Source organism: Pollachius pollachius (genome assembly GCF_949987615.1).
Source record: "Pollachius pollachius genome assembly, chromosome: 19".
NCBI classification, from domain to species: Eukaryota; Metazoa; Chordata; class Actinopteri; order Gadiformes; family Gadidae; genus Pollachius; species Pollachius pollachius.
Genome location: NC_136952.1, coordinates 6694002 through 6714001, shown reverse-complemented (window position 1 = coordinate 6714001; position 20000 = coordinate 6694002). Strand labels below are relative to the sequence as shown.

At 46.7% G+C, this 20000-nt stretch overlaps 1 protein-coding gene across 1 annotated transcript in view; it reads left to right on the top strand.

The window, feature by feature from the left end:
* The window catches only part of ca10a (carbonic anhydrase Xa), a gene marked incomplete at both ends in the record, with an annotated part of 114607 nt that overhangs the window by 41427 nt on the left and 53180 nt on the right, over positions 1-20000 (top strand). Inside the window, one exon of the mRNA XM_079756863.1 lies at positions 4926-5068. Within this exon, the coding sequence (XP_079612989.1) occupies positions 4926-5068 (143 nt within the window). The remainder of the gene's footprint in view (positions 1-4925; positions 5069-20000) is intronic.

The window sequence follows — 20000 nt, the reverse complement described above, 5'->3', positions numbered from 1 at the left end:
GGCATGGGGCACCGATCTGCAGTTCTGTTTCTGTGTGTGTGTGTGTTCTCCCAGAGCAACCATGAGCGGTGAAATAAAAAGCAATGGGACTACACAATAATAGAACAGCAGTGAGCTTATGAGAGGCGGCCATGTTCCTTTGTGTGGATATAAATGGCTGGAATACGGAGTCTAAAAACCGATGACACGTTGTTCTTTGGTGCATCACACTCTGTATGTACAGACACCTCAGAAGCCTCGGTTCACTGCTGGGGAACCATTGTCTGATCGAAAATCTCCTTTCCGGGGTGGAGAGAGGGAGAGAGAGAGAGAGATCCACTTCAACTCATCGGACATTCATTATCATTAAGATGTTGCTTAGCCCAGACCTGCTTCAGTAAGCATTATGCCCACTCTACTTCCTTCTATCCTCTCTCTCTCTCTCTCTCCATCCACAGCTTAGTGTCAGCAATTAGAAAGGGAACTGCCTTTTTTTTCTACTGCTTGTCCCATAAAAACAGAATGAAGGTGTGGACAAAGGAGGACACAGGAGGACTGAGCAACAGCGTTCCCCCAAAGACTATCACTCATATATAACGTGTAAATCGAAAAGACTTCTCCTCTATATTTAGGTGACAGAGTGAGGACATGTTATGCCTGTCCTATCGGTCTCTGCTTAGTGAGCTTCACACAGCCAGGCAGAATTCACATGTGCATCTCTCTCCCATGCGTATCCACGTGTGTGTGTGTGTGTGTATGTGTGTGTGTGTGTGTGTGTTTGTGTGTGTGTTTACGCAAACCTTATAGGTCTGTGTGATGTTACTTAATAAATATACTGTTAGAATATGCCAACTCATTTGCATTTTTTAGTTTGTGAAGTATGGTGGAGATAAATATTGCCTGTGAAGCTGTAAAGTGATTCCACCCTGGTGACATTTCCAGGGTAAACAACAAACCAATATTTTAATGATGAAGCAGTATAACATTTGTTCAGCACATGAGTGTGATGCAATATTTGGTAACAAAGTAATACATAACGATGATAACTAAGCACCTCACTTCATCCCCCACCCATCCTCATTCAGCTAATAACCTTTGTTACCACCACCATCACTACCAACACCACCACCACCATCACTACCACTATCAGCACCACCATCACCACCAACGCATCCACAATTATTACCATTAACGACATCACCATCACCACAACCGAGACCATCACCATTACCATCACCATGTCCATCAACTCCAGCATCACCTCCACCACCACCAACACCACCACCACCAGCACCACCACCATCCTCACAACCAACACCACCATCAACCCAACCAACACCACCAACACCACCTCAATGGCGCTATAACCAAGCCTTGCATCTACCCTCTACACTAAATGTCCCGGGCACCAACGGCCACACCATATACATCACCATACACATGCATATAAGTGTCCCATGAATGCATAAACACCACCCATCACCATAGATCCCCCGTTTTACAACTCACACTAATGAGAAATGGAAGGGCTCCCTTAATGTGCGAGGGGGAGTTTAGTGGTATAGGGCTGTTCCCACCCTGGGACCGGTCTCTGCGGTTGTGCTTCTGTCAGCGCTGAGTGATTGTCGCTGCCACCGCGGTCACGTCCAGGGATCTATCAAGACCTAATAATTATGTGTACATTTACAACAAGGGCCGGGGTTTAATGGATCGATTCCCTCACTCTCCTATTCCCATCGCCGCGCATAGATTTCCTGTCGTTTCCATGAAGGATCTAGCGACAGAGAAGAGCGGTCATTCTCTATATCTCTGTCTATCTGTCGGTGTGTGTGTGTGTGTGTGTGTGTGTGTGTGTGTGTGTGTGTGTGTGTGTGTGTGTGTGTGTGTGTGTGTGTGTGTGTGTGTGTGTGTGCGTGCGTGCGTGTGTGTGTGTGTGTGTGTGTGTGTGTGTGTGTGTGCGTGCGTGCGTGTTAGTGTATGTGTGTCGCTCTTTCTCTTTTACTTTCTCTTTTTTTCTCGTTCTATCTCGCCCTCTCCCTCTCACTCTCTCCCTCTCACTCTCTCTTCGGTTCCAACTTTTTCTCCCCACTCGTCTTTCATGGCTGTCGTCCATCCCCAGACGACTCGTTCACTACCTCCTTTATCAAGTGATGGCTGGCGGTTGTTTACCTATCCACCAAAAGCTCCTTAACACTTCCACTTCAACGTTCGACAAGATTAAGAACACTGTCAGATGTTTTAATTGGGATGGTACGATCTTAATTTGTCTTGAATCAAACAATTGCAATATAAATTCTTTCATCATTCTCGTATTTTTATGCCTGGTGTGAAAACCTCGGAGTTCCCTACTAGATATCTTACAGGGCATAACACCGGGAATGTGTTGTGTGCCATATTTAAATGTGTCTTGTGTTGTCAAAATGACATGGGTGCAGCCTAGCAGTGTGTAGACCCTTTATATGGAGTGTAATGGTGTAGCGGGTCTCATTGTCGGGACGATATTTAAGCGCAGATTTGCATAATTCCACTGCGGCTCAGTGGCGGATGGTAATGTCTGTTTCACTCCTCTCTATTACCTCCTGATATTACAGATATGGCTCTTGCACCATTTACTGTAACCTTTAAAAGGTATTGGAAATACTGTGAGAGATTCGAAACGTAGAACATTCCATAATAGCAGTAACTATTAGAGCTGTTAAGCACCCAGTTCGACTTCTGCCGTGCATTTACTTTAGACTGTATTTTAATTGGTCCATTCAAACCGATTTCTTTTGATTGACAGACAACTGGACCAATCAGTGTCCTTTTGCGGAACAGTAACGGAATACTACTGGAGGTGAATACACAGAAGTTAAGAGAACAAAAATATTATATATAAATATAGACAGTATAACAAGAGAACACCAAGAGTAACAACAGTTAGAGATTAAAAAGATAATATATACACAAAATAAATACAGGAGAATAACAAGAGAATATATAGAACTAAAATTATTAAAAGAAAAACAAGATTTACAGTGAAACAAATGGCTGTGGTTGATGGCAATTTTATTGCATTTTTTCAGTTGGATTTTTATAGAAAAGCCCTCCATGAGTACATTTGTGAAATATTTCTAAGTGTGCTAACCTAAGTTTGCAAACCCAAGTTGCATACAGACGGTGATGCATATCGCTGCTGCTCTCTGTTGACTCCTGTGTTTGGTGTCAGCAGTGATTTAGGGCTTCCCATATAGAAACTTCTCAACGTAACCCAAAATAACCTTTTTTCTGAACAGGCTGCACCAACTCTCCAAGTCTTCGATCCTAAACTCTTGCTCTCTCTGGGTTCTGTGCTGGCACTGTGATTCATCATGCATTTGAGAAGAGTATGCGTCGTGGACGTCGTATCTATATTTAATACCAAGTGGCCAAGGGGAAAGGACATGGGCACCTTTTCTAATACCTTTTCTAAGCGGCCTTCTTTCTTTAATGGAGTTGAAAACGATAAGACATGCCGCCAAGCAAGAAATGAAGTCTTGCCAAAGGTTGGCGATTTTCTTCGGCACACGTATTACCTTTCTCCGATATTTTCCGTGCCGTTAAAGTTTGTACTTTATCATTTTTCTGCAACGGCCCAACAATGTGCTGATCGCAGTAGTGTTCCCAGGGCCTCGTCACTGCATATCACCCATAATACGAAGAGATAATGTACTTCAGAGGTGGTTAGCATCACCACCTCCCTCACCAGGTGGTACATTATGCTCCCATAATGGGATACCCACAGGGTTTATTCCTTACATGTAGTAACCTGGAGTAGTGTTTAGTGTATACAATAAAATAACGAGACAACCCGGACTTCTCTGTTCCTTACATAGTCAGTACATATAATATTAAACCTGTACTTGTAAACAGTGAATATAATAAAATTCCCAGACTTCCCAGACCCGGCATGATTTATTCCGCCCATACCACAGCTGCTTAAAACGATACCTTCAATTATCACGTGCATATTTTCTTCAGCATTTTGTGTTTGCGTTGTCGAGGAAACATCTCGTCGGTAGTCGTATTAGACTTTGTTGTTAACGTTTCTAATTTGTAGCACATCGATTCCCAACTGTTAAAAGGCAGGGGTGCCCATTATCAAGGGGGTGCATTACCAGAAGCAACGCAACACCCTTGGAACGTTATCGACCAAGACCCGGGATTCAACAGCGCTGTAGTATAGGATGTTGTTACTGTTCTAATAATATGGACAAGATGTCTAGAATGTTTCTTCAGTGGCGATGTGATGACAGCGATGATTTGTGTTCTCGATTAAACGCTCCCACCAGTGCAGTGTTAGTCTTTTTCCTCCAGTTGTTTTCCTTATTTAGCCGCGGTTAAAGGGTGGAGGGGGTGGAGCGACGAGCAGAACATGTCGTTTGTAGGGTGGGATCATAATGAGTTTCTCTGTATGCTAATCATGTTCATATCACTAATGCCGGTGAAAAGTGACTGCTATCCATCATCCGTCGCGTGCAGGGCTGCAAATCCATGTTCCTTTCACCTTGTCCTTGGTGAGAGTAGGACTATCTGCTACTTGCAGAGCTGCTGCAATTCTTCTGCCCCCCTTTGCCTTTGTGCCCATGAGCATGACACCTGGACCCCTGACAGCTCCTAGCCAGCCTTAAATGGTTGATGTGTGTGTGTGTGTGTGTGTGTGTGTGTGTGTGTCTGTGTGTGTGCGTCCGCGCGTGCGTTTGTTGTAAGGCGTGCTTTGAGCGATTGTCACATTACAATGAAAACTAATGTACCGTTTGTCTTGTGATCTGAGTTGAAACTTGGACGATTTAAAACACATACTCTGCAGACCACAGCCTTACCCTGGCCCGGTAGACTGAAGAACAACAAAACCTATGTTTAATCTCTCCCTCAGTTCTCTGCTTGTGGAGATGCTGATCTGTGTGTGTGTGTGTGTGTGTTTTCAGTGCCGTCGTTCTGGGGCCTGGTGAACTCGGCGTGGAACCTGTGCTCTGTGGGCAAGAGGCAGTCACCGGTCAACATAGAGACCAGTCACATGATCTTTGACCCCTTCCTCACGCCCATCAAGCTGAACACGGGGGGACGCAAGGTACGCACACACAATTACACTTACGCTCTCTGTCAGCCTCTGTCTGTCTTTCTGTCTCTGTGTGTGTGTGTGTGTGTGTGTGTGTGTGTCTCTCTCACTGTCTCTGACTCTCTCTCTCTCTCTCTCTCTCTCTCTCTGTCTCTCTCTTCTCTCTCTCTACATCTATCTCTTTCTCTCTCTCTCACTCTCAAACACACTCTATTTGTCTCTGTCTTTCTCTCTCTCTCTCCCTCCCTCTCTCTCTCTCTCTCCCCCCCTCGCTCTTTTTTTTGTCTCACCTCTCTCTCTACATTTGTCTCTGTCTCTTTCTCTCTCTCTAACACATACTCCCTCTCTCTCTCTCTCTCTCTCTCTCACTGTTTGATGGATGCTGGTGTTTTGTTGATTTTCTCCAGTTTCTACTTGTGTTCAGCTCACCCTCACACAGCTGCCAGGCTGTGTTGTTGAACTGCTGCAGGTGTTCTGTATTTCCTCCAGTTATTTATTGTGGGTAGCGTCTTAGCGCCGCGTCCTTGATCAATGATCCTCGCCACTGTTCCTGTCGACAGACAAAGTGGTCTATTTGTTCTCAGGGAAGCACACCGAGACGAAATCAAAAGCATTTTGGCCATTTTCATCCCCCATTTTGTTTTTCGGGGGGTTTCCGAACTGCAATATGCTCAGAATGACCGAGAGAATAAATGTGTGTGCTTACAGCAAACAAGATCAGTGTCTCATCGGGACTTTACGAAGAAAATAGCGTTTTCTTCTCTTTGTTTTGACTTAGTGGTGCTCTCTTTGTGCACAGCTGCTACACCACAGGCGATACGGAGAGTATCTACTGCACTGTACTGTACAATTTAAACCTGCTTGTTCGCTGCCATATGACAACGGCTAATTAGGATACCTGCCCAGATGGGCTGTTTGTTTACCAGGAGATGATGCCACACATCCCAGAGAGTGTGTGATGACCTACTCTCCGCAGGGTGGGCAGTTTGTGTGTTTTTGAGGCAGGAGAAGACATGGCGTCCGCTTCATCTCTGTTGTTTTTGTTCGACCAAACAGAGTTATTGCTTTGAGTGGACGGAGACAAAGGCAGCCGGACAAAGAGTGTTTGTGCGACGGTTCCAATGGTTTGAACCGCGAGCCGTTAAAGTTCTGGTCGAGTAAATCCAAACAGCGCCCCATGTTGTTTTTATCCCCTTGGCGGATCGTCTGTGAATTAAAATAAAGCCAGGAGCAACTCTCTCCATTCATCTTTTAGGGTCCTCATTTCCTCTCTCTCTATCGCTCTCTCTCTCTCGCTCTCTCTTCCATAAACAGTTACATAAGACACACACACTCTCTCTCTCTGTCTCCCACGCACTCTCTATCTATCTCCTTATTTCTCTAATTCTCTCCCTCTCTCTCTCTCTATCTATCTCTCTCTCTCTCTCTCTCTCTCTCTCACTCTCTCTCTCTCTCTCCCTCTCTCTCTATTTCTCTAGTTCTCTCTCTCTAATTCTCTTTCCCATTCTCTCTTCCACTCTCTCTCCCTCTCACAGGCTCACTCTGTCCCTCTCTTTCTCCACGTTTCTCTCTCTCTCTCTCTCTCTCTCTCTCTCTCTCTCAGCTCAGGCCTAAATGTAATCTGTTGTGTCTCCATCTCTCGGTGCACCTGAGCTGTCAGCCGATGAACAAGGCGCTAGCCTCACCTTGTCATCACTGATTCATCCCCGTCCCTCTCTGGCTGTTGGCAGCCAGTCAGCCTTGGCCAGCCAAGCAGGCGCAACAGACACCCAACGCACTTAAAAAGCACATCCCCCACCCCCCCACCCACAAGCCCTGTCCCCAACCCAACCCCGGTCCGCAGCAGAGGTACATGTCAGCTCCCACACCGTGAACACTGTGATACATCAGAACCCATAGGCCTGCTAGTGGGGCGGGAGGGGAGAGAGAGAGGGAGACATGGGAGAGAGGGAGGTATAGGAGAGGGGGGAGGGAGGAATGGGAGAGAAGTAAGAAGGGGAGAGCAAGAGGGAGGGAGGGATGGGAGAGAGGTAAGAAAGGGAGAGCAAGAGTGAGGGCGGGAGGGATGTGAGAGAACTAGGAAGGGAAGAGCAAGAGAGAGAGGGAGGGAGGGGAGAGAGGAATGGGAGAGAAGTAGAAGGAGGAGAGGGAGGGAGGGAGGGGAGAGAAGGAGGAAGGGGAGAGCGAGAGGGAGGGAGGAGAGATTGAGGAAACAAGGGGAGAGAAGGAGGAAGGGAAGAGAGAGGGAGGGAGAGGAGAAAGGGAGTAAAGAAGGGGAGAGAAGGAGGAAAGGGAGGGATGAGGGAGGGAGGGAGTGGAGGGATAATAGTGGAAAGGGAGAGAGAGAGAAAAACAGAGAGAGAGAGAGAGAGAGAGAGAGAGAGAGAGAGAGAGAGAGAGCGGGCGAGAGATACTTGTAACGGCCCATTGTGCGACCGTGTATGGTGGATTAATGAATAGTCTAAGGAAATGAAATTGCCTTCTGAATAGAAATATTAATTAACTAAGGGGGAGTATCAAGGTTGAGCTTCTGGTTTGAGGGAATCACAGTTAAATAAATAACAAGATCAGCATTAATTGAATATTTACACTGCCTTAAACAACTGTAATTACCAGAAGATATTGCATTGCAATTTTGCACATTAGCCCAAGATAGTGGAAAATGGATACATAATGAATATATATATAATATATATATATATATATATATATATATATATATATATATATATATACATATATATAAAGCTAATGTTACCTGTATTGCTACTTGATGTTAAGCGTCCTAAAGTGTGATATCTTTTTGTTTTTAGGGTGGTGAAACTAACATATTGCTAAGGAGGAATTGTCTGCTGTCATTTGGTTGGTGGTCAATTGGTTAATTTTCTTATCTTTTTAATGAATGGAGTGGAAGCGTTTAGTGGTGGAAGCCTTCCAGTATGGCTGCTGTCTGTACGTCTGAGCTGCAGATCTCTATCTTTTTGTTTGTGTGTGTGTGTGTGTGTGTGTGTGTGTGTGTGTGTGTGTGTGTGTGTGTGCGTTTGTGGTGGCCATGTTTCCTTCTTATGTAATTACAGCCAATGTTGGGTAGAACAACAAACAACACTTTGCACGGCAGCTGCCCTTTCACCCCTGAGGCAGCCAAAGTCTCCGGGTTTGCCTCCCAGACAGAGCAGACAGCCCACCAATCAGATAGTGAGAAACACAGATAGCCGGCCAATGAGCACGCTCCATTTATTGTTCTCTGTCCAGTGCACAGGGCCTTAATTTCCTGTGTCGGACACCAGGTGTGTGTAAATAAATATATATATATATATATATATATATATATATAAAATTAAATATATATATATAATGTTTTCTTTTATTTTATTTTTTATTATCATTGTTTTATTTTTTAATTTGTACATATATATTTATATGGCATATCTTTGACCTAGCAGGTGAGGGGTGTTCTAGTGTTGGGAATCTGGGTCTGGCAGATGTTAGTCCCTTGAGGGCCGTGGGTTCCCGGTACAGACCCTGCGGGTTTCACACCGGGAGTAACACAAGCTGTGTTGCACAGTCATTCCGTTTGTTCTACGTGCAGGATTTGACAGGTGACTCGAAGGTGACGCACTTTCAATCTCAACTTCAATGAAAGAAAAGGAAATATGGTTTAAGTACGGCATTGAAACGAAAGTTTGTTCAACCAAAATGATCCCCTTCTCGTTTAACTAGGTGTTATCGTTTGGTTTCTATTGTTATTTTTGTATTATTCATTTGTGTCAGAAGCAGAAATATGTACTCACTGCCTACATGGAATTCAATTTCTGAAAATATGTTACACCTGATAGAAAAATAACACTGAGATATGGAAATACACTTTTATCAATTTGTATACGATGGCCTATTTGTTTTATTTTGCCCTAAATGTTGCCCTGCTTTGGCTCGCTCCAGCTCCAGGGGGCCATTTTGAAGATGCCTTACAGAATAAATAGCCGCTGGGGGGTGCTTGGGCCGTTCCAATATGTTGTTGAACATGATTTGTTGTGTTGGGAGTGAGTCAGACAGCTGACAGGGGTCTGGTCGCCACGGCGATGTGCATGGCAGAGGCGACGGACCTGATATCCAGAGGTTCCTTCATGGTGTCTGCAGCCGACATGCGGAGCACACCGTGTCAATGTCGGAGGCACATCCGTCTGAGGGCTCGAATATCAATCCCACTTTGAGAGGGAGGGAGAGAGGGAGGGAGGTAGGCGGAGAGAGGGAGAGAGAGGGGGGGAAAGTGAGAGAGGGAGATGGAGAGGGGAGAGGAAGAGAGATGGAGGGACAGAGGTAGGGAGTTTGAGGGGGAGGGAAAGAGATGAGAGAGAGAGGGAGATGGAGAGAGAGAGAGAGAGAGAGAGAGAGAGAGAGAGAGAGAGAGAGGGAGGGAGGAAGGAAGAGAGGGAGAGAGAGGGAGATGGAGAGAGAGGGTTGAGGGAGAAGGAGGGAGGGAGAGAAGGACGAGAGTGGGAGAGAGAGAGAGACGGAGAGAGAGTCAGTGTGTAAGAGTGTACGTACCTTGCAAGAGAGAATAGACTGAATGTGTGTGTTTTCTTATGTAAGTGTGTATGTGTAGGAGAGGGGCAGGAGAGACATCCTTGTGCGGCCGTGTAGGGTGGATTAATGGATAGTTGAAGGAATTCAACTGCAGCCTTCTGAATAGAATTACCAATTAACTAAGGAGGAGACGGCATCAAGGTTAAGATGCTGGTTCGAGGGAATCACAGTAAAATATATATTAAGATCACCATTAAATTAATATTTACTGTCCGCGATTACTGCAATAACTACTGCGAATTCATTGCAATCAAGCCCATTAGCTCAGGGTGGTGGAAAGTTGATGGATTAGAAGTTGGTATACATAGTTGATGTGTACTTGTAGAAAGAAGGCGAGAGAGAGAGACGAGATTCGGTAGATCTCTCTTCAGAGAGGCCAGAGACAAGTAGAGGGCGAGAGAGCAGCGCTGATATTACCTGGATGTGCAAACATGACGTGATGAAGCAGTGCATATGTGTGCAGGGGGTGTGAAGCCTGACTCACGGGCGGCCGGGGAAATGATGTGAGAGCTGGATGCTCACCAACTGGGGCAGTACCCTGTCCAGCCTCGGGCTTGCTCCATAGTCATACAGAGATAGATGGACACATAGAGACACATAGATAGAGAAAGATGCATACATTTATTGACACATAGATGGACATAGGTAGATGGATGTAACGGTAGATAGATGGACACATGAATGTAGATAGATGGATATACAGATAGATAGGCACATTGATAGATATAGAGAAATATAGACGCATACAAATATATAGATGGATAAAGAGATAGACACATCGATACATATAGAAAAATATGGCGATAGACACGGAAATAGATATAGATACAAAGATGGATAGATAGACACACATATATATATATATATATATATGTATATATATATATATATAGGTTTAGATATATAAGTATTTAAGTAGAAGTACCCTCAACTTTATTAAATGGGTTGGTCAAGACCTTGGTCCTGGGGCGTTTCCATCGCGGTGTCGGCCGCTCTTTTCCATGGCGCGACGCGGCCGCCTGCAGCCAGTTAATCATTACCGACTTTGTGTTCCATAGCCGCCGCTGCCGCATGCCTACGCCTTTCTAACTGGGTCGCTGAACGCACGCCAAAGTGACTCTTATCTGTGTCCCATAATGCTTGGAGTCATCCCAAAAAGATCCAGCAGTCAGCATAATTGATGGAGAGGAGCCTCCGCGCGACGGGGGTGCTCTCTGTGAGTCTTCCCCCGATGAAGACGGAGGGCTTCACCTAACAAGGTTACGGGAGACGCTTCACACGGAAGTCGGACGCGTGAGCCACTAATTAGGCTGCCGCTGACACACAGACACACACATGCACGCAAGCAGGCACGCGCACAGATGCACACACGCACACAGATGCACACGCGCATACACACACAGATGCACACGTGCGCATGCATAGATGCACACGCAGGCACGCACACAAGTAAGCACACACACACAAGTAAGCACACACACACACACACACACCCGCACACACACACACACATGCACAGATACCCATGTATGCAAACACACACAGCATGTGTCACAGCAGTCTGCTTTTGTAGTTGGGGAAGAAGGGGGAGGGGGGGTTGGTGAACAGTAAGCTGCTAGTGAACACCTTACTGACGGACTGAAGGATGAGAGGGAATCGCTGCAGAAACAGCTTCTAACATACACTTTATCCGTCCCTTTGCTTTAGCCATCCATCATCTATCTTTCCATCTTTCCATCTATCTATCCATCTATCCATCATGCATTTATGTATCCAACAATCCATCCAACTACTTCTCCTCCATCCATTCATCCATCCATCCACCCATCCATCTATCTATCTATCCATCCATCCACCAATCCATCTCTCTCAGACAGCTGTGGCGATGTGGAACGGCCACATGGAGGTTGGATGAATCGGTTTACAGTGGATTGAAACGAGAGGCCTGCACACGTCCTGCGTGCGTTCTGCTTCAATGCTGCAGTGCACCACCATCTTTGATCCCTACCTTGACTTCAGCATGTCTACGCTGGTGTCCCTCGTGCTCAAATGAAGCACCGCCAGTACTAGATGGTCGTCAGCCCAGGCTATCCTTGTCCTCAAAGAGACGTGTTGTAGATGTTGCAGTGGTAATACACACCACACACAATATGTAAAACACTTCTTGAAAATCGTTATATAAAGTAGGATTATTATGAACATCTGGTGAACAGGGGAAGGCCTGGGGCGACGCTGAATGCTGGATTGTCTTGTTAGACTTAGCCGTTGCTGATCATTTAATTGGTTTCGTTTTTTCGCCATGTCAAAATGAGCCAACTGATCTGACAAGCAGCATTTAACAACTTTTAATGAATAGAAAATAAAAAAAGCCCTCTCTGGGACTCGCTTGTCATATCTACTGGTTCAGCTCATTCCCGTCTTCGTTTATCACGTCTATGTGACGCAAGTTCAACCAAATTGGTTCATAGGCTCCGTAGCACCGCACCAAAGCTTGGTAGTGCGATAGCACTTTAGCACCGCTGCGTATCACAGTAGCTCTGTAGCTCCGTTCCACCACAGCACAATAGCTCCATAGCCCCCTAGCCCCTTAGCACCGCTGTGTAGCACATTAGCTCTGTAGCTCTGTTGCATTCTAGCACTGTAGCATCAGTACCCCCTAGCCCCTTAGCACCGCTGTGTAAAACATTAGATGTGTAGCACATTAGGTCTGTAGCTCTGTTGCGCCATAGCACTGTAGCATCATAGCACAGCAGCTCCATAGCCCCCTAGCCCCTTAGCCCCACTGCGTAGCACATTAGCTCTGTTGCTCGGTTGCGCCTTAGCACAGTAGCGCCATAGCCCCCTAGCCCCTTAGCCCCACTGCGTAGCACATTAGCTCTGTAGCTCGGTTGCGCCTTAGCACAGTAGCGCCATAGCCCCCTAGCCCCTTAGCACCACTGAGTAGCACATTAGCTCTGTAGCTCGGTTGCGCCTTAGCACAGTAGCGCCATAGCCCCCTAGCCCCTTAGCCCCACTGCGTAGCACATTAGCTCTGTTGCTCGGTTGCGCCTTAGCACAGTAGCTCCATAGCCCCCTAGCCCCTTAGCCCCACTGCGTAGCACATTAGCTCTGTAGCTCGGTTGCGCCTTAGCACAGTAGCTCCATAGCCCCCTAGCCCCTTAGCCCCACTGCGTAGCACATTAGCTCTGTAGCTCGGTTGCGCCTTAGCACAGTAGCGCCATAGCCCCCTAGCCCCTTAGCACCACTGAGTAGCACATTAGCTCTGTAGCTCGGTTGCGCCTTAGCACAGTAGCGCCATAGCCCCCTAGCCCCTTAGCACCACTGAGTAGCACATTAGCTCTGTAGCTCGGTTGCGCCTTAGCACAGTAGCGCCATAGCCCCCTAGCCCCTTAGCACCACTGCTTGGCACCACATCATGCCCCTCACAAAAATCCAAGATGGTTGTCATCTAAATCTACATGCAGGTTTATCCCCACTACTTATCTTTCATCCATCACGGCGGAGGACCGCGGGCCCGAGGCAGGCGCTCATATATCCGTCAGGACAAACAAGATGGATGAGGGTCTTTCTGCAACATCGCTCTTCCCCTGCGCTCATTCGCTGGCTGGCTGCTGCCATCGCCGCCCGCTGTAACCCCTTCCTCTCTCCCTCTCTCTCTCTCTCTCTCTCTCTTTCCCTCTCGCTCTACCTCGTCCCTATTCTTTAACGGTGATCCCCCCCGTCCCTCCACCTCCCCACACCACACACCTGGTGCAGGGCGATCAAGGACGGCAGTTATGGCCTCATGTGTTATAATGGGCCGCCACTTTTGTCTGAATACTATCTTTAGTGTGTGTGTTTGGATGCCGCCGTCGCTTTCTGTGTGATGGACTGCGGCGAGGTGGCGGTGTATATGAAAAGGGGCCAGCCACACGCATAATAAGTTTCTGTAGGCCACACATAGGTGCGAGACACATACCGCTTCGCTTTTCCGTCTTCCCTTTGTCATCGGGGCTCTACTAGTCTGGCTGTGCTCGCACTGAAACGCAACAAAAACACATATTTTCTTTTGAAATCGACTGCATTTCCATATTCCTCGCAATAAAAACACACTGCAGTTCCAACGTCTTTTCTGTTGTGCTCGGTTTCCGAGCGAGGAGTGTTGTCTCTTGTGAACACTGACTTGCTGTTTATTTGCCACTAAGAGGATTTGCAGTTAGACGTCTAACCATGCGAGCACACTGAGTGTCATATACTTCATATATTTTGAGATGTACTTTGGCTGTACGTCACTGTGGGAGTGTGACTTCAGCTCAAGTGCTCTAATGTGATCCGTGCCACGGTTTCCAATCAAGCTAGTCAGAGTTCAGGCAAGATCCCAGCCTTCTGGATCTGATCTGAGCCGTTGTAGAGGTAGAGGTGAACCCTGAACAACCTCAAGAACAAGAGGTTGTTCACACACACACACACACACACACACACACACAGACACACACACACACACACATACACACACACACACACACACACACCAACAGATGAATATTGGCTTGGAGCCGTCGGAGGAGGACATATAGGTCACCAACCGTGCCCTTGCAAACAAACACACACCTACACATACAACTACACACACGCCTACCCACACACAGACACACACACACACACACATAGACACACAAACGCACATTCCCTCTCGTCCTATACTATTGCATGTATCCATGCGGATGACAATGATGTATTTGGCTATGTTAGCACGGCGCTAGCAATGCACTTAAGGGACCGACTGAGTGCCTGGGAGGGCATTAAATATGAACACGCAACACTGCTGTATTGCTAAAAATAATGACATTCCCATTTACTAAACCGAACATCAAACGCGGCTCCAAGTCATATTGCCCCGGTCCCATTGACTTTAGATTATGTTTGATACTCTGAGGTCTCCCCACTTGGATGAGTTACCGGAAGGCCTGGTCAACAGAAGATAGATTCTCACCTTGGCTCTAATGCCTTGGACTCCTACCGGGGGCCAAATAATTATTCATACATTCAATTCACGACACATTTTTGAATGTAAAACACCCCCACTGTGTATGTAAAGAGGTCTGTGTCCTCTGTCCCCCATTTGTTTCAATAACTTCCCCGTGCATTATAAACCCATATTTGTCGTTCACCTTCTTCCTTTTATGTACATTCTTCCGCTCTACCGACTCACTGCGGTTGCGTGTTGTGTGTTTGTGGTTTTCCGCCGTGCCGTCATTTCCATATTTTTTCCATTTACAACGTAGACGTAGATCTCAGCATCCAATTGCGTTACTACTCTTCCATTTTCTCCCCTTTATCCCCCCGTAATGCACGGGAGTAAGGGGCTCTCTAAAACGTCCGCTGACATTTTTAGCGTCAGCGCGAGACACTTTACCACGTAGCAACGAAGACTTTATACCCAGCTCCCTTTGGTAGGTGAACACCCGCACGGTGCACTATTACTATTATTACCCCATCGCCCACCTTCTGAAAAATATTTTAAATCCCCAACACAGTGCTCCGTGTCTGTCATCAGCCATTACAATACACCTTCTCTTGGCTCGTGCTGCGTCGTATTTTTGTCGACCTGGCAAGCGGTATGATTATAACCGAAACACTGTTCAGCTCCTGCCTACTGCCAAGGATAAAACGGGCCTCCTGCTGAAAACACTGGGCTTCCAGATTCGGATTAAATTTCTACTGGGTTGCTATCCTACAGCGATGTGAGTGAATGAGAATGGGTTTCAGTGTTGAAGCTAATTCACAGAAACCAGAAAGCCCCGTTAAAGGCCACAATGGGCCTCATTCACCGAGCTGCCATCTTGGTTCTGAACTTGAGCTGGGAGTGGGAGCTGAATTGGGGAAGATGGATTCAAGAAGGCTGCTGGGTGAATGCGACCCATAAAACAGTTAAATGATAAAGTAATTAAAGGTATTTGGCACATAACGATAACTCCATTATACAAATACGTTTATGTTGTGAGTTGTGAGTTAATACGGCCGACAGAAAAAAATGGCTTTCAGTGAGTAAGTATGGCCAACAGTGAGCTTGTACGACTGCAGTGAGTTAATACCCATCAAATGGAAGAGAAGAGACATATTAATCATCTCTGGGTGAATATCACACTACTTTCTCCACTTGGAATAACCTTTGACTTTTAACTCAGACTTTTAACTCTGACTGCAGTCAGCCGTCTCAAAGAAGAGGAGAGGAACCCACACGATGGACTGAGGTCCGAGTGGAACCGAGTCAGAGGTCTTGTGTGTGTGTGTGTGTGTGTGTGTGTGTGTGTGTGTGTGTGTGTGTGTGTGTGTGTGTGTGTTTCCGATGTAATACTTGAACTAGAAAAGAGTGCTGGATAGCGGATCTCTGAGGACCTTGAAGACTCTAGCATTACTTAGACGGGGCTACACAACTGTACCCTTGGATTGAATACTCATGGACACACCCACATACACACACACACACACCTTGAATGTTTGAGTCAGCCTGCAAGCTCTCCATCTCTGACTCTGGGCGGTTGTGGGTTCAGAGGGCGTGTTAGGGGCCTGGGGGGAGACGTGATCTCACTGCTAATGATGACAGCATTAGAGGCCCTGCGGGCATATATACACTCACACACTCACACACACACACACACACACACACACACACACACACACACACACACACACACACACACACACACACACACACACACACACACACACACACACACACACACACAAACATACACACATACACACACACACACACACACACACACATACATACATACATACATACACATACACACACACACACACACACAGCCAGATCTCAACTCTAACTCCCTCATTCCCCCTCGCTCTCCCTCTCGATCTCTTGCTCTCTAGCTTTCTCTCTCTCTCAATTCAGTTCCATTCTCTCTCTCCCTCTCTCTCTCTCTCTCTCTTTCTCTCTCTCTTTCCCTCTCTCTCTCTCTCTACCTCCCTCTTTCAGTTCAATTAAATTCCCTCTTTCTCTGTCTCTCTCCCTCTCTCTCTCTCTCTCTCCCTCTCACTCTCTGTCTCTGTCTCTCTCTCTCTCTCTCTGTCTCTCTCTCTCTCTCCCTCTCCGTCTCTGTCTCTGTCTCTCTCCCTCTCCCTCTCTGTCTTTGTCTCTCTCTCTCTCTCTCTCTCTCTCCCTCTCTCTCTCCGTCTCTCTCTCTCTCTCTACCTCCCTCTTTCAGTTCAATTAAATTCCCTCTCTCTCTCTCTCTCTCCCTCTCTCTCTCTCTCCCTTTCTCTCTCTCTCTCTCTCTCTCTCTCTCTCTCTCTCTCTCTCTCTCTCTCTCTCTGTCTCTCTCTACCTCCCTCTTTCAGTTCAGTTAAATTCCCTCTCTCTGAGGCTGAGCCGTTTGAAGGCCTACAGGGGTCTCAGTTCCCTCTTTACCAACAGCTTAGATTTCCTTCCTATTTCTCTCTCCTCTTTCTGTCTTTCCTCTCTCTCTCACGCGCGCGAGCACGCTGTCATTTGTCTCTCCATACATACAGTTCCGTCTTTCTGACTATCTCTGATGCATCTCTGTATTTATTCCTCTGTTTATGTTTGTCTGGATCTCTCTTCATCTGCTAGTGCACTCAAGCACGCACGTATGCACACAAATACATCCCAGCCATGATTCAATTTGCATCGTTGATGTATTTGGAGTTCCTGATGTTTTGATTCATCGTTGTTGTTTTCCTAAAATGCAGGACATGTTCCTAACTTAGTAAGTAGTCCACCATGCGGCCCAATCAATGTTGAACCTCTGGGCCTCCATGCTGGGTGCTGTGGTCATGGTTTACAGCATTCCAACGGTCCACTGTGTAGAAGACATATGTGCAATAGAAACACAGCTGTACAATGCAGCAATTTAGATGACCACGTTTTTACTGGCTAAGTGGTTTGTAAAATATTTGTTGCATTGGGTCTCTGTGTTGACATTTTAATTGTGATAATTAGACGATAAATCGAAGGCATTGTACTACATTGACATGAGACGTGGTTTGTTCGATGCCAGTTTGTATATACATGACACATCATTCTAATTATGTGGAAGTAAGGGTTTCTTTCACGATAACACAACACTGGTTTACTAGCTCCATCCTTAATTAGAGTCTGGTCATTATTGTGTTATTCTTCAACTGTGTGTTTGCAAACACGCATCAACCTGGAACCACACAAACATGTATGGGTGTGATTCCAGGATGATACACATGCAGATTTTTGCTGTGTTTTCTTTGCATTTTGATATTCCATCAACAAGAGTTGGCTGGGGGGGTGTGTCTGTGTGTGTCTGTGTGTCTGTGTCTGTCTGTGTAACCTTATTGAGAAACGTGAAATAATTAAGTAAAGTAGATTAAACCCAAACAGCCACAAGCACACACGCACGCACGCACGCACGCACGCACGCACGCACGCACGCACGCACGCACGCACGCACGCACGCACGCACACACACGCACGCACGCACACACACACACACACACACACACAGTCACATTGCGTGTGGTGTTGTTGCGTTGCCCAATCAGATGCCAAGCATGCGTCATCCCTCTAATCACCCAGAGGAGCTGAGAAGGAGAGGCATGTGAGCCGGATCAGCTGACCAATGACTGACAGGCAAAACGTTCCCGCTGTTCCTCCCTGCTGGGCTGCATGTCAAGTCAGCCGTGACGAGACTGGTGGCTCATGTTTATCCCTTCTTGTTTTGGCGCTGTCAGCTTTTTCTTTCACTGATGTGTCAGAGTTTTTTTTTTTCTCATCCAAAATGGTTAAAGACATCTTTGTCTAACTGGGTCTGGTGTGGATAAACTGGACACCTTTTTCCAAGAATTTGGTTAGCGGTACGTTGCTGTGTGAAGGAGTGCATGAACGGGAGAACATTTGTCCGAAAGCAGTTTATGCGGATAATACAAAGCTCTTTATAGCTGGGGGCAGAACATAACAAACGCGGCACCCTGTTTTCTGCTCAATGTTCCAACGTATTTGGCCAGTATATGTTTTATTTCCTCTAGATATCCCCAGTATTAAATCCTAAGTTTACAAGATGAGTTTCACTGTGAACCATTAAAGCACATTTAGCGTTTGAAGTGCTGTTCAGCAGTCAAGCATGACCTAGTTTGCTCTTATGTCATAAATTGGAGCCCAGGTGATGTATAGTGGTATGCTTTAAAAAGTTTATAGGCTGTTGCCTGCTGTAACTATTCTCCATTTACATGATGCTCATGTCGCCGCCGTGTCATTCAATAATAAAAGGAGCCGGGGCTATGTAGCACTCCCAGCTCTTTATTTATGAGCTACGGTGGGTGGGGTTGTTTTCACCGGCTGATGATTTACTGAAGGCTGCACAGCGCAGTACACCCACTCCCACAATGTGTGGAGTTGTACTTGGGTGACATTATGAGGAGGGTGAGCCTGCAGAGCTCACAAAAAAAGTGGTCAGGAGGACCGAGTATCACTGCATCCAGCACTCACTAGCCTCACTGCATCCAACACTAACTAGCCTCACTGCATCCAACACTAGCCTCACTGCATCCAGCACTCACTAGCCTCACTGCATGCAACACTAACTAGCCTCACTGCATCCAACACTAGCCTCACTGCATCCAGCACTAACTAGCCTCAATGCATCCAACACTCACTAGCCTCACTGCATCCAGCACTCACTAGCCTCACTGCATCCAGCACTAACTAGCCTCACTGCATCCAACACTAGCCTCACTGCATCCAGCACTCACTAGCCTCACTGCATCCAACACTAGCCTCACTGCATCCAAAACTCACTAGCCTCACTGCATCCAACACTAGCCTCACTGCATCCAAAACTCACTAGCCTCACTGCATCCAGCACTCACTAGCCTCACTGCATCCAACACTAGCCTCACTGCATCCAAAACTCACTAGCCTCACTGCATCCAGCACTCACTAGCCTCACTGCATCCAACACTCACTAGCCTCACTGCATCCAGCACTCACTAGCCTCACTGCAACCAACACTAACTAGCCTCACTGCATCCAACACTAGCCTCACTGCATCCAACACTAGCCTCACTGCATCCAACACTCACTAGCCTCACTGCATCCAACACTAGCCTCACTGCATCCAACACTCACTAGCCTCACTGCATCCAACACTCACTAGCCTCACTTTCCAACACTAGCCTCACTGCATCCAGCACTCACTAGCCTCCCTGCATCCAACACTCACTAGCCTCACTGCATTCAGCACTCACTAGCCTCACTGCAACCAACACTAACTAGCCTCACTGCATCCAGCACTCAGTAGCCTCACTTTCCAACACCAGCCTCACTGCATCCAGCACTCAGTAGCCACACTGAATAACATGCAACTTT